The sequence below is a fragment of the Aspergillus ambiguus genome (assembly GCF_047715705.1).
Source record: "Aspergillus ambiguus strain CBS 117.58 unplaced genomic scaffold BDV59scaffold_10, whole genome shotgun sequence".
Lineage (NCBI taxonomy): Eukaryota > Fungi > Ascomycota > Eurotiomycetes > Eurotiales > Aspergillaceae > Aspergillus > Aspergillus ambiguus.
The window spans coordinates 503,408-518,780 of NW_027395523.1; the positions used below are offsets into that span (position 1 = coordinate 503,408).

General features: G+C 50.0%; 4 protein-coding genes across 4 annotated transcripts; 3 read left to right on the forward strand and 1 right to left on the reverse strand.

Annotated features, from left to right (window-relative positions):
• Positions 1–1,166: 1,166 nt before the first annotated feature.
• Positions 1,167–2,518, forward strand: BDV59DRAFT_200893 (uncharacterized protein; the record flags this gene model as incomplete). The annotated part of the gene is made up of 2 exons (XM_073693690.1): positions 1,167–1,493; positions 1,553–2,518. 2 exons carry the CDS (start codon positions 1,167–1,169, stop codon positions 2,516–2,518), a joined length of 1,293 nt encoding a protein of 430 aa, XP_073549317.1.
• A 579-nt stretch (positions 2,519–3,097) lies between these two features.
• Positions 3,098–4,879, forward strand: BDV59DRAFT_207135 (cytochrome P450). Its single transcript, XM_073694939.1, has 2 exons — positions 3,098–3,184; positions 3,250–4,879. Exons 1-2 carry the CDS (start codon positions 3,146–3,148, stop codon positions 4,747–4,749), a joined length of 1,539 nt encoding a protein of 512 aa, XP_073549318.1. The 5' UTR covers positions 3,098–3,145; the 3' UTR covers positions 4,750–4,879.
• On the reverse strand, positions 4,861–6,514 carry BDV59DRAFT_200895 (cytochrome P450; the record flags this gene model as incomplete). Its single annotated transcript, XM_073693691.1, has 6 exons — positions 4,861–5,300; positions 5,371–5,860; positions 5,907–6,025; positions 6,082–6,150; positions 6,215–6,308; positions 6,377–6,514. The coding sequence occupies 6 exons, from the start codon at positions 6,512–6,514 to the stop codon at positions 4,861–4,863; spliced, it is 1,350 nt and encodes a 449-aa protein (XP_073549319.1).
• A 681-nt stretch (positions 6,515–7,195) lies between these two features.
• Positions 7,196–15,274, forward strand: BDV59DRAFT_207137 (type I polyketide synthase; the record flags this gene model as incomplete). Its single annotated transcript, XM_073694940.1, has 10 exons — positions 7,196–7,856; positions 7,905–8,418; positions 8,469–8,592; positions 8,644–8,756; positions 8,811–9,145; positions 9,194–9,309; positions 9,369–9,818; positions 9,869–12,042; positions 12,110–12,206; positions 12,270–15,274. Exons 1-10 carry the CDS (start codon positions 7,231–7,233, stop codon positions 15,272–15,274), a joined length of 7,554 nt encoding a protein of 2,517 aa, XP_073549320.1. The 5' UTR covers positions 7,196–7,230.
• Between the last annotated feature and the right edge of the window lie 99 nt (positions 15,275–15,373).

The following is a 15,373-nucleotide window of genomic DNA, read 5'->3' on the forward strand; positions in this document are numbered from 1 at the left end:
CCCTATCAAGAGACCTGCAGCAGGGAGTAAGGGCTTCTTGCGTCAACCAGCTTCGCTTCAATGCAAGTTGACGGGAGCCGCAGAATGTCAGCACTAAGGCTGCCTTTCGTGAGGGGTAGTGTGGGCGATGGACGCATGGTTGCATTATAATTCATCGCAGATTCTATGCATTCGTGTATCAGATCCCATATAAGCCTCCCTCGGCAAAGCTTGGATTCTTGCGACGGTTTCTCGGCAGGATCTTATCACGGATAGTTCGAAACGGGGAAATCGCCTATGGGAAAGCCACGTAGGGCGTAAGCACAGAATCCGTCCCCAGGTAAATGCCAGTAAATGAGTGGCAGGGGGCTCTTAGATCCCTGTCCACATATTCGGAATATAGCCCCTTAATGCTAGGCCCGGTCTGCACCAGAAAAAGCAAACCAGAAGCAGAAATTAGGAAATAGAACAAGAGCTAGGAATGTTCGGCAGAGGATATCGTAAATCAGGTCGATTGACATACTCGGTCTTCTGCCCATGTAAAGATGATGAGACTTCTGGAATGGACCTAAGATGTATGATATTCGGGCAACCGCTTTGTACGCCTACGTCAGCAGTTCCCCGGGGCGTTCGACGTTTGGATGGAGACAAACAAACGGACCTTCATTTATAGCGCGTTCCCAACAGATTAATAGTGCTCCAATGAAAACCCATGGATCCCTACCAGTCCTCCTCCATGCCCCTGTTCACTTCCTACTTTTAGGCAACGAATAGATAGATGGATATATGACATTCGACTTACAACTCAGCAGGTACTAAATTCTTAAGTGATAACAAACGCCTAAAACTCTTGGCGGCATATTCCCCGATCCTATCCATGAGCTTAGCTTAACACGCTAACTGATCAACTAACAAGGCCAGCCACAGGGATGACAGGCCTAACTTGTCCGCAATCTGGTATGGAGATCGGCCCCCAAACAAGCATGCCTGGGCCGGGAAAACTTTTTGGGGTTTGTGATGGCACTTACTATTTTAACGACTTCTAGTCAATTTCAGCCATCCCTCCACAGGAGCTCTTCCTCTTTGTGGCCGGTGAATTCATCAATTAAAACTGCGATATTGGTCTCACTGCACATTTCATAAGGTACATGTCCTATAGCTGGTCTCTGACCTAGAAGGTGGTAGCCATGGATATTATGATAAACTCCACCCCCAATCGGTCCTATGATAGTTGTTCTGCGAAGACGAGTGCGTTTGACTTTCTTCTGGCAATGCAGGCATTTTTGGGTCGGAACCATATCGACTTCATTGGCCCTTTTCGAATGCGACTTGAGACTGCATACGACAACAACTGGACCCTCCTAGTAGAGGGCGAAACAAGTGGACCCGATTCAGATGTCCCCAACGAAAGCACTCTAGGTTTGCTATGGCCTAGTCTACCAAGTCCACCTGATGAGCTTCCAGAACAGGAGATGGAAGTGGCCGCAGTTGATACTAATATCTTCTCGAGTGGTGTAAGTAAATACGCGGGTATAATCCACCTTTTAATAATATCGAGCTCACTACATACCAGAGGCAAATGAGCGTCCACACGCCGGTGGACAGGGATACCGGAAGTAACTACTCGGGAAATCCGGAATCAGTGAAGCTCCATTATTCTTCTATGTCCAGCGAACAGCCTGGGCTGTTCTTTGTCGACACAGAAGCCTTGCTGGACAGTATAGATTCCATTCCGATAAACACACAAGCGCCTTCCGCAAACATGCTCACGGTTGATCATGAGTATAACTCGCCGCAGGCTGCTAGAGATAATGTATTTCCCTCCCATACCCTTGAGACCGATAATCGGTTCAATGCTACATCACCTGGTGCTACTGGGCCAACGGTGGACCGCACCAAATCCAGTAATGCGCCTTTCCCCTGCTACAAAAACAAAGAGGCCCGAACCCGGCATAAAGGGGCCCTCAGGAGGTACAAGTCCCACAAGCAAAAGATCAGATTGGATTCGTCAGACAATGAAAGCGAGTTAGTAATAAAGTACCTATCACAAAACATGATCTGCCAGGATTTTTATGGCTTTCTGGACTCGGAGCTTCCTCGATGGATACGCCAGGGGCTATGGCACGAGACATCGCAAACCCTGACACAGCTAGATCCCACATTAGCGCCATCTCCATACGTCAAGCTGGAACGAGCCTACCGAGTCGTGTGTCATGTTAACTCTCGCATGAGTGACGATCTGGTCCGTGATCGCGTGGGGCTCATTCGGCTTCACCTCGAGTACCTTGAGACGCGACATGCATCGGGCTCTAGTCGCACTGCATCCACGGTTGGCCGTGGAGATGCATCCCAAGTGATTGATCACATCCTGGAGAATATTCACGAGGAGTGGGTAACACTGGACCAGAAGCGGCGAGCTGGACTGCGTGCCAAGTTTCATGAGAGGAAGAAGTATGGTAAACGGTGGTTCCAGCTTGCCAACGCACTAGGCCCGGGCATTTTGCTCATCTGCTCCACGAGGTTGGCAAATGCAGTGTAAGTGTTCTTTTTCGTTAGTTCTTGGATTGTAGACATTGCTAACATCAATCTTAACTTAATTAGAAGAGGTACGACAGTTACTGCTAAGATGCTAGACGCAGTAATAGAGCGCTTCAAACGGCTTCACCCAGACACAATGAGAGTCGTTGACATAATTAGTCCGCTTGCTAAGTGCCTTCTGGAAAACGACGGGTTCAAGGACTTTGAGGTTGCTAAAATTCTAAGTCAACTTCATTCTGTACTGCCGCGAGCTTCTACGAGATAGTCTTGCGTGTCACACATATCCAATTATAGTCACATTAAAGTTTACAAGAGGCTATTATATAAAGCTATAATAGAGTACATTGGGTTCTTGTTTGAACCTGACCATATTGTAGTGTGTTTCCGATATAATGAAGGCGAGTGTAAGGTGCCGAGATATTGTAGGACCAATGTAAGCCGCAAAACTGCATTCAGGCGCGAATTTAATTATATCAAATTATTAACTCCTCGGGTTTATGGCTAGAGAGTTCTCTCACTCATAGTATAAGAGACACCATGTCTCCCTACAGGAGTCACTCCGCAACTTAACATTGGAAGTCATCGCTCTCCCTGGCCTGGTCTTGTAATAATTGTATTTGGCTCAAATATGAGTGCTACAGAACTGTTGACCTCATTGCTCTGGGTTGTAAGTGGGGCTACTGTTTACACTTCAATGTTCACCCATACCTGCCGACTAACCATATTCTGCAGGGTGCAATATGTATTATCCTCACCGCAGGCTATAACATCTATTTGCACCCTCTTTCCCGCTTCCCTGGCCCAACACTATGGCAGTGCAATCATTTATTTAGATTCAAAGCTGGTGTGCAAGGAAACCTGGACGAGTCTATTAAGCGATTCCACGAACGATACGGACCTGTTGTACGCTACTCACCGAGCGAGCTCTCCTTCACATCGCCCGACGCTTGGAAGGATATATATGGGTTTAATAATTACAGCATTATCAAGGATCCGTCATTCTATGGCCTCATTCATCTTTCGCGTGACCGGAGTCATAGTATATTCACCGCAGGCGAGAGCGAGCATCCCCGCGTGCGGAAAGCACTGTCGTATGCATTCTCCGAGCGGGCCCTGCGAGACCAGGAGCCGTTCGTGAAGAAGTATGTGGACCTGCTGATACAGCGTCTTGGAGAGTTGGCTGCTGAAGGGCCACCCACTTCAACAGTCGACCTAGTCGAATGGTACAACTTCACGACATTTGACATCATTGGCGACCTCGCGATCGGTCAGTCATTCAATTGTCTTCGTGAGAGCCAGTACCATGAATGGGTACGCGGGTTCTGGGATACCATTAAACTTGGAGCATTCGTGCGGTCCATGGCCATGTCGACTCACTCGGCATTCCCGCAGCTGCTGAGGTTGCTTGCGCCGCGAAGTCTCAAAGACGCCCGCCGTCGACACCTCGAGTTCGTCGGAAAGAGCACCGAGAAGCGACTCTCCGAAGGCATTTTGCGGGAGAAGCCGGACTTTATTTCGTATCTATTAAAGAGCAATCTGGCTCAGCAGCAGAAGATGGGTGGAGTCGGCCTGAGCGCAGGTGAAGTAGAGGCCAATACTAATTTCCTCCTGCTGGCTGGGACAGAGACGACTGCGACGGCCCTCTCTGGTGCGACGTATTACCTGCTAAAAAACCGCGCGTCTCTGCGTAGGGCTACCGAGGAGGTACGCAATGCTTTCGAGCAAGAAAACGATATCACATTCGTGACGGCGGCCGAGCGACTCCCCTATGTCCAAGCTTGCTTGACTGAGGGGCTACGCATTTATCCTCCAGGTCCTATTGCCGCGCCTCGCAGAACACCCAAGGGCAAGGTGACCACGATTGCGGGATGCATTGTTCCAGGTGACGTGTCTGTGGGTGTGCATGCATGGTCAGCGTCGCATAGCCCCGAAAATTTCCATCGGGCGCACGAGTTTCTTCCCGAACGATGGATGTCATCCACGGCGGAGGATCCTGAGTCTCCGTTTCACGGCGATCACAATGCAGCGTCTCAACCATTCAGCTTCGGCCCGCGGAACTGTCTCGGTAAGCCATTCGCATATAACGAAATGCGGGTGATTCTGGCAAGGGTACTCTGGAACTTCGATTTGGAGTTGGCGTCCGAAAGTGACGGATGGGATAAGCAGAAAGTGTATACTCTGTGGGACAAGGGGCCGTTGATGGTGCGAATAACTGCGCGCGTGCATAAATGATCAAAACAATGTATTTGACGCCTGTACTCAAAACATATCGAAAGGTGAATTACAGGCTGAGAAAGAGGGAGAGTCTCCAGATTGCAAATCAAATGGCGCTACTTGTCCATGCTATGTTTGCTTCCCTTTCCTCCTTATCAGTATCCTTGCCTTTGGAGACGGCATGTTAGTGGTCTGGAAAAGGAATGTCTTGGGTTTCTTCTCGCCATCTCTAAACTTAAAGTCGTAATTAAGGAGCATGGACGCCACGACAATCTTGATAACGTGCCCAGCAAACCACCTGCCGGGGCATGCATGTCTTCCAAGTCCAAACTGTACTTGTGTCTTGCTCGTTGCAACAAATTGGTGTCGCACTTTGCTCCCAGCCTTGTGATCCACGTCTGGCTGGTACCGCAATTTGTAAAACCGCAACCCGTCAAATGTTTCTGAATCCGGGTAAAAGTTAGGATCGAACGCGATAGCATCCGCGGGTGCTAGCATGAGAGTGCCCTGCGGAAGGATGGTGTTGTCAAGTAATTTGACTGGCTTCATAGCTCGACGCTGAAAAGTTGCTGTTAAGTCGTTATGGGGTTAATTATCTGTCTCTCCTCGAGATAGCTATATGCTACAGAGGGAACCTACCAGTCAACGGAGGCTCGAACCTTAGGGACTCTTTCATAAAGCTGTCAAGCTTCTCGAGTCGACTCATGCTCTCCAAAGTCCAGTCCGCACCGCATTCTGAACGGACCGTTTCTATTTCTTCCCTGAGGATTGGCACATACTCGGCGTGTTCGATCAGGTTCAAGATGATGTTGACTATTAACTTGCTTGTCGACTGCACCGATACAGCTGTTATAGCTAGTTGGGCGGCTCCCTGGTATGCGTAATCTTTCTTGTCAACATCTGGTATCAGGTCGTGAATCCATTGTATTGTGTCGTTGGGTTTTTCATATCCGCGCACTCCCTGAGCATCCCGCTCGCGCTGTTGCAAGATCGGTTGGACTAAGGCTCGGGCCCGGTCATTATGTCGGTATACTCGGCGCAAGTCGGGGAGGAGCGCTGCAACCAGTGGGCGCAAGAAAAAGGGAACAGCACGTAGTTTGAGAGCTGCTAAGAATAAATCTTTTGTGTACTTTTTCATGTGAGCTTCTGTCCCAGTCTTCGGGCACGGTCCTTACATTGCAGCCGATGTCGATCCATTCTTCGTTACGATGAAGTCCCGTGCCGACGAATGCTCGTCCACTGATGCGGCAAATTAGTCTAAGAGTCAAAGTAGAAATGTCGATCTCTTTCCAGTCTGGCTCTATATAAGTGTCGATTCCTCTGGCAGGACGGTGCCACCGGCTGACATACCTGGGGAGGTAGGAAACTCCATCGAGAGTGCGATATCAGCTTCTTCTCTGATAGCCGGGAATACTTTCGCTAAAAGCACAGCTTTAGCAAATGACACCGGTGTGGCGTTACGCATGCCGGATTGGAAACATACCCATATTTTTGTTCAAGTCATGTAGAATAACATGGTTAACGTAATCTAGTTTCCAGGGCGCGAAGGGCTTGAACGTATATTGTGGCAGCATGAACTACATAATGTCAACACATGCCGAGGAGTGCAAATTTTCAGGACTACCGACGGTGATTGCCTACTCACTTCTCTGAGAGATGACGGGAGCGTATGGTCCGGGAGCATTTTCAACTGGTCGACGTACGTTGGCGGTAGAACAACCTGGTAGCCTTCCGAGGTCCAGACTTGCCAGGGCTTATTGTAAAACTGACGGAGAAGGGCCATTAGATAGAGCTAGATGTGAGACGATAGGCCTCAAATTGGTTGGGTGTCCCGAACCTGGGAGTATCCTTCTCGGAGCAGCTTCAATGAATCCCACATCCAACGCTTCTTGGCAGAGCCAGCAGAACGAGTGTCCCATCGGTAACGTTCAATCCTGGGATTGATGGATCTCCATCTGTCTCGTCGGACTAGAAGACTGACACAGAAAATGAAGACCACCGCCCCCGCCACTGTAGGTAGGGGAAGCGATACCACTATTTCGAAAGGGTTCACCGGGTCCAAGGAAGGCATTTCTGAAACTGTCATCGAGTAATCGACTGTATAGCTGAGATGCTCAAGAAAGTTGTTGGGATTTTCAAGAATGGAGTTGATATACCTATATATGCTATCTTGTCACCTACTGCACGTTCTTGGCCTAGTTGAATGGCGTGTTGCAGGGGTTTCGTAGAATTTCAATCCACCAAATACCTAACAGTTACTAAGCACTATAGGATGAATGTAATCCTTGTTCTTTTCCATGGCGAAGTAAACCTTAGTACGCCATCAAGGATTCAAATATTATTTCTGAATGTGGTATATCTACGCCAGATCAACGAAGATAGATTTGAACACAATATCACGTTTGGCCTATATAATGTTGCAGGTTCCAGTCCACTCTGTAAGTAAATTGGCAGCTGGAGGACTATCAAGGATTTTCCGATTGAAAAAACTTTTGCAAGATGAATGGTTCCAACAATGGCGTAAGCCATTCTCATACAAACGGGGATGGTGCCAAAGTGGCGAAGAACTTTATCAACGGCTATGCGAACTGTCACAGCAATGGAAACAATCACCCTCTTAACCATATCTCGAGGCCCGATGCGGTCCCAGTGGCAATATGTAGCATGGCTATGCGATTGCCAGCGGGTATACGAGACGACAAAGCACTCTACGAGTTCTTGGTTAACAAGGGAGACGCACGTTCCGTGACGCCCGAAAATCGCTATAACATTGACGCCTATTACGACCCATGCGGAAAGCATGGCACCGTTATAACGAAACACGGGTATTTTCTGGACGATGTCGATTTCGCACAGTTCGACCACTCAATGTTTACAGCTGCCGCTGCCGAAGCTGAACTCATGGATCCAAACCAGAGACTGACGCTGGTAAGGGAAGCATTGGAACGAGCCGGAGAGAACTGGCGTGGCAAGCCAATTGGGACATATGTCGGTATGTTCACTGAAGACTGGCAGGAAATACACCACAAGGATAGCAATTTCTTCCATCCGTACCTTATGATGGGCACGTTGGACTTTGCCCTGGCCAATCGCATTTCGTACGAATATGACCTGCGAGGCCCCAGGTGAGTACTCTCTGTAACTGCACCAGGTATCCAGGCTGATGACTGCAGCGTCATGTATAAAACAGCTTGCTCATCGGCTGGCGTTGGTCTCCACGAAGCATTGGAGGCTATCCGCCGAGGGACCATATCCTCGGCTGTAGTAGCTGGTACTAATCTCATACTGGCGCCGGGCCTAACAGTCTCAATGAGTCAACTCATGGCACTCTCCCCAGATGGCTCTTCAAAATCTTTTGATGCTGCGGCAAATGGGTATGCCCGTGGAGAGGCAGTCACTGCGCTGTACATCAAACGGTTAGATGATGCCATTCGAGATGGAAATCCTATTCGAGCGGTCATACGCTCCTCGGCTGCTAATGCCGACGGTAGATCCCGCGGCGGGATGGCGAACCCAAACCCAGATGCTCATGAAGCCCTCATCAGGGAAGCTTACGCTTCCGTTGGCCTTGACATGTCCCAGACTGCTATGGTCGAAGCCCATGGTACAGGAACCCCAGTAGGTGATCCGATAGAGGTGGAGGCAATTGCACGATGTTTTGGAAGAGACGGAGCGTATCTGGGAGCGGTAAGCTACAATAACCCCTGCATGCACTGTTTAATTCTGACGAAACGCAGGTCAAACCCAATCTGGGCCATAGCGAAGGAGCAGCAGCTATTACGAGCGTTATGAAAGCCGTACTTTCTCTTGAAAATCGAACCATCATCCCAAATATCAAGTTTAACAACCCGAATCCAGCAAGTAAGTGACCTCTTGGATGCTCCTGTGGATTGTTTTTGTTGACCTTTGTAGTACCATGGGATAAAGCCAGATTAATCGTTCCAGTCGAAGTAACGTCTTGGCCGAGCGGACGAGCTGAGCGAATTAGTGTCGGATCATATGGGATAGGTGGCTCTAATGTTCACGTAAGTTTTGGATGCTAGAATTATAGAGGGAACAGGCTTACAATTCGCTTACAGTTTATCATCGACTCTGCCGCATCCTTCAACTTGGGGGAAATCAAGTCCATTCCACCGGTGCTCCAAGATCCAAAGCAAACGCCAAAGCTCCTATTATTTTCAGCAGCCCGTCCAGAAGCCCTCAAAGCTATGGTGAAAAATCATGCAGAATATATTTCGAAGTTCCCAGAAAGGTTAGGTGATATTGCTTACACTCTAGCAGAACGGCGGGAGCGTCTAAAATACAGGTCGTTCTCTGTCACAGACGGCTCAGAACCATTGCATGAGGCAGTAGTCGTTGCATGTCAAGATATCGAGCACACAGCCTTTATATTTACAGGCCAGGGTGCCCAATGGTAAGCTATATCGTTGACAAACTGTTTAAGATACTAAACAGTGTTGAGGGTACAAATGGGCCGACAGCTGATGGTGGACTATCCATCATTTTTGGCAAACATACGATCGATGGACGTAACGCTTCAGGGCCTCAATGATAATGCGCCGTCTTGGTCAATTGAAGGTGAGTGACAAACACTAGTCTCGAGGCCGTGCTGGCTTATGTGGTGCTGACGCGATTAGAAATTTTGTTCTCCTCCGATGATAAACCGAGAATGTCAAAAGCAGAGTTGTCCCAGCCACTCTGCACGGCTATCCAGATTGCGGTTGTCGACCTCCTAGCTTCCTGGAACGTTACTCCATCTGCTGTTGTTGGTCACTCAAGTGGCGAAATTGCTGCATCCTATGCAGCAGGAGCTTTGACTAAAGAGGGCGCTTTGATCGCAGCCTACTACCGGGGATTTGTTTGCAGGACACCTACCAAGCCAGGATGCATGGCAGCCATTGGTCTGGGGAGGGCTGAAGTTCTTCCATTTCTCTTGCCCGGTGTAGTAATTGCTTGCGAAAACAGCGGTTCGAGTGTTACATTATCCGGTGATTCAGAAGTCCTGGAGCAGGTCATGGATTCAATCAGAATCAAGCTAAGCCAGGTATTTATGCGGAAGCTGCAAGTCGAAATGGCATATCATTCAGGTACGAGATCTCTCTACCGTTATACTGCGCACGTGGAGCTAATGTATTAGAACACATGCGGAGTGTGGGCGACATGTATCGAGAGCTCATCTCCAAACATCTCGCTCCGCGCGCTCCCAAGATTCCCTTTTATTCGAGTGTACACGGCGGTAAGCTCTTGTCAGCAGCAGCAGATTTCGGGCCTCGTTACTGGCAAGAGAACCTCGAAAACCCGGTTTTATTTTATTCAGCTGTCACAGCATTGCTACAAGCGTCACCTCGTATGGCCCACGTTGAGGTCGGGCCGCATCATGCTTTACGCGGACCTCTACGCCAGATTTATCAAGAGAAGGGGGTCACTGTACAATACATCCCTACACTTAGCCGAGGGGAAAACGACACAAAGACCATTCTATCTACCATTGGCCAACTTTATACAGCCGGAGCACTTGTTACTCTTCCTTCGGAACCCGGCCAGCTTCAGCGCGTCCTATCCGATCTTCCTCCTTACCCATGGCACTATGAGCGAGCGTACTGGGCAGAGACGCGTGTAATGCACAATTGGAGATTTCGAAAGCATCCACCTCACGATCTTCTGGGCTCTCGTACACTTGATTCGACTGATCTCTCTCCAACCTGGCGCTGCGACCTTCGCGTTGGCGATGTGCCCTGGCTGAAGGACCACTGTGTGGGTAACGACATCGTCTTCCCCGCAGCCGGGTACATTGCAATTGCTGGAGAGGCGGCTTGCCAGCTTGGTGATTCGTCGAGCCATTGCCAGGACTACACGGTCAGAGAGGTAGAGCTGCGGCAGGCTTTAGTCCTGCAGACTGATGGTTCGAAGGAGATCATCACAACCCTCCGACCACAAAGGCTGACGGCGTCACTCGACAGTGACTGGTATGAGTTCTGTATAGTCTCATACGATGGATCAGCGTGGAATAAGCACTGTTCCGGCCTGGTGCGCCGTGGGCGGGGGTCAAAGCTGCTGCCGAACGCGAGAATAATACCACAACCGCTGCCGAGAAAAGTATCGGCCAGCCGGTGGTACACAACCTTAGGTCGTGTCGGGCTAAACTATGGCCCACGCTTCACTGGGCTGAAGAACATCACCGCGGGCGTGACAGAGAAAAGTGCGGTGCTAGATATCATCGACAACCAAGGTGACGTCTCCGAGTCATCTTATCCTCTTCACCCAACAACGCTGGATATTATCCTACAGTCATGGACCGTCGCCGCATTTCAGGGCATTTACAGTGCTTTCAACAAATCCTTCTTGCCGACATTTATCAAGGAGCTGTATGTTGGTGTCGGGTCCGGACAGAACATCCGTGTCATGACAACTACTTCTGGACACAATGCTGCGGCGGGCCGTGATCAAGCTGAAGGCCAGTCGTATGGCGTAGGAGACGGTGGAGAGAACTTGTTTATCCTCAAGGGGTTCCGGGGAACTCCGCTTCCATCTGAAGAGAATGATCCAGAGCTTACGGCGCTGCAACTGCAATGGAAACCGGATGTCTCCTTCCTCGATGCAGCCAAGCTCACTCGACCAACGTACGATTTCCGTAATCAAATAGCGCTTGCAGAAAGGCTTTATGTTCTCTGTGCCTTGGAGTCCAATCAGAGCCTTGAGGGCGTCAGATCCACTCAGCCACATTTTGAGAAATACCGCAGATGGATGAAGTCCCAGATCCCCCGGTTCGAGGCCCCTGGATATCCGCTTGTCGATACTATCGAAATGGTGCGTATGACATCCGAAGAACGTCAACAACGCATTCCAGGCCTGCTTCGAGAGTGCAAGGCAGCCGGTGTTGGTGCTATGGCGGAAGCCGTTTGGCGTACATATGACCAGGTGGTCAACGTGTTTGAAGGAAAAACGGATTTCCTGGACCTCTTGATTCATGATGGAACACTTGCGGGTATCTATGACTGGATGAACAACATCTGGGATATAAGCGAGTACTTCCAGCTGCTAGGCCACCACCAACCTCAGATGCGTATCCTAGAGATCGGTGCCGGTACGGGGGGCCTCACAGCCAAGATTCTCCAACAACTTCGATCTGAGTTCGGCGAGAGGCTTTATTTGAAGTACACCTTTACGGACGTTTCTTCTGGTTTCTTCGTGGCTGCTCAAGAGAGGTTTAAGGAATATGATGGAATGGAATATAAAGTCCTCGACATCTCAAAAGACCCCGCTACTCAAGGATTCGAGACCGGGGGATATGATCTTATAGTTGCCTCCAATGTCGGTGCCTTCGATAGCCGTTTCTTTCCTGCGCCAGAAAATAGCTGCTAACATTTCGTCACCATAGGTTCTCCACGCAACACCTATCTTGCATGAGACATTATGCAACGTTCGAAAACTGTTGAGTGACCAAGGACGTCTATTCTTGCAAGAACTCTCCCCAGGTTCGTCGATCCAAGCCATCATCTAAACCATCACCTGCAGTATATGCTGACTCCATTGTGCAGTAACTAGCAGCATGGTCTACATAATGGGCCTGTTTGTCGGCTGGTGGTTGGGAGAAGCAGATGGCCGTGCGGATGCCCCCTATCTGCCCGCTGAAATGTGGGACGAGAAACTTCGCGCGGCTGGATTCAACGGATGCGAAGCGGTAACATTTGATAATGAACGTCCATACCATGTGAATGCCAACATTATATCAAGACCCATCATCCGCACGGCTCACACCGAAGACATCACTCTACTCTCGGGACCATCCGGAATACACCCTTTGGCGGTGCAGGTCGAGCAAATACTGCAGGGGCAAGGATATCGGACTAACCATTGCCAGTGGGGCAGGGATGAAGCTTCGATCCCTGATACAGACATGATTTCTTTCCTTGATCTTGACCAGACACTTCTTGCTAATCCGGAAGAAGGGGACTGGAATAGTTTCATTGAGATGATCGAGAAGCTGCAGCAAAACGCAGTTCTGTGGCTAACCAACCCGGCTCAAGTCAATTCGAGAGATCCGCACGCAGCGATGATTCTGGGGATGGCCAGAACTATCCGGTCAGAACTCGCCATGCCGTTGGCAACGATGGAGCTGGAGGATTGGAAGCTGCCTGGGGCTGCCAAAGCGGCTGTCGATGTCATCCAGAAGGTCCAGAAGGGTAAGGAGGACGACATAGCAGCTACCCTGGATCCCGACCTCGAATATGCCTGGGTGGATGGGGAAGTGCACGTCGGTCGTTTCCATTGGTACACTGTACCGAATGCCCTGCGGAGGACCGCACCATCGCCGCCAGACACCAAGGCGCTTCTCATTCACAAACGTGGACTTCTCCAGTCCCTGCATTGGTCTGGCCAGCCCCTTCCACCCTTAGCAGTTGATGATGTGCAGGTTGAGATCAAGGCAGTCGGACTCAACTTCACCGATGTGCTCATTGCCATGGGGTTGGTACACGGTGTTGATGCGCTCGGTAATGGTTTTGACACATTTGGCCTGGAGGGTGCTGGATATGTCAGCAAGACTGGAGCCAATATCAACCACGTCCAAGTTGGCGATCGCGTTATGGTCCTGGGGACCAACTCCACCGGACTCGCCACGCAGGTGCAACGACCCGGACGATTTACACTGCGCATTCCAGACGACCTCAGCTTCGAGGACGCTGCTACAATGCCATCGGTGTATGTGACGGTATTACTGGGTCTGATTGATAAGGCCCAGCTAGAGAAGGGTCAGTCCATTCTAATTCATGCGGCAGCTGGTGGTATAGGCATTGCAGCCATCCATGTCGCGCGTTGGATTGGGGCGGAGATTTACTGTACTGTGGGCTCCGAGGAGAAGGCACAGTTCCTAATGCGCGAATTCGGCATCTCGCGAGATCGTATCTTCCATTCACGAGACACCAGCTTTTATGACGACCTTATGGAAGCCACCAACGGTGTCGGCGTCGACTGTGTGTTGAATTCCGTTTCAGGCGAGTTACTACACGCCACTTGGGAATGCGTCGCCTCGAACGGGTGTATGGTGGAGATTGGTAAACGCGACATGATCGGTCGTGCACAGCTCGCCCTGGATAAATTTGAAGATAACAGAACGTTCTTTGGAATTGATGTCTCCCGGCACGTTGGCCTCCGAAGGGCCACAGGCGGCCGACTGATGGAATTAATGTTAGACCTATACAACAAGGGACATATCAAGCCCATCCACCCGATGACTGTCTTCAATGCCACGGAAGTCGAAGATGCCTTCAGATATATGCAGCAGGGCACACATATTGGGAAGATTGTGGTCAGACTCCCAGAGTGTGAAGACAGCCTTCCATGGACCCCTACCATTCCTAAACCCAGTTTCCGTGGCGATCGATCGTATCTGCTTGTTGGTGGCATGGGAGGACTAGGGCGGGCCATTGCAATGTGGATGGCTACGTACGGTGCAAAACACATCATGTTCCTTTCTCGATCTGCTGGAAGGGGAGAGGACGACCCGACCTTCATCGAGGAGTTGGCATTGATGGGATGTATAGTCCAGGCCTTTGCCGGCGACGTGGCTGATAAAAGCCTAGTGAATCACATCGTTTCCACGACTCCAATGCCAATTGCTGGTGTGATGCAAATGGCCATGGTGCTCCGAGATGTCGGTATCCTTGATATGGATTTAGAAACGTATCAAGAAGTGATACGGCCAAGGGTGCAGGGCACATGGAATCTGCACAATGCACTTGGACACCAGGATCTGGACTTTTTCGTCCTATTCTCGTCCGTCTGTGGAATGGTTGGATATTATGGTCAGGCAAACTATGCCGCAACAAACTCTTTTATGGACGCTTTTGTGCAGTATCGCAATGATCGTGGTCTGGCGGCTTCTGTTATGGATATAGGAGCTGTGGATGATGTAGGATATATAAGCCGAACCCCAGCTGCGAAGGACACTATGCTCGCCATGTCCGGCCGCTTGATCTCGGAACAGAATTTTCTGGAGGCGTTACAGCTCACAATTGCCCGGTCTAATGATTCGCCTGTCATGGAGAGAAATCTCATAGGTACAAAGGGCATCCACTTCCACAACCCAAGCCAGATCACGCAGGCCCTGGAATGTCGACTACCGATAATGGATCCGCAAAACAACATTATCTGGAAACGAGACCCCCGCATGGCAATCTACCGTAACATTGAAACCGTGGCGACAGATGGCACAACGTCCACCAGTGGCATGGCCCCGTTCCTGGCGGCAGTGGCCGACAACCCGAGTCAACTGGACCAACCCGACGCCGCGGAGTTCCTGGCTGGTCAGATCAGGGACCGGGTAGCAAAATTTCTCATGCGCAGAGATGATGAGGAACCGTTGGATCTAGGACTGACTCTCTCCGCAGCAGGAGTAGACTCGTTAGTGGCGATCGAGTTGAGGAACTGGTGGAAGCAAAACTTGGCGGTTGATGTGTCAGTATTGGAACTCATGAACGGAGGAAGTATACAGCGTTTGGGGCAGATGGCGGCCAAACGACTCCAAGAGAGACTTGTTAAGTAGGGCGATTAGGTATTATAGATTGGATCAAGTAGTCAATAGCGAGGAAAATGTAGTCTTGGTGTCGACCAGCAATAGCGCCCGTTGAATATTTCTGGAAAG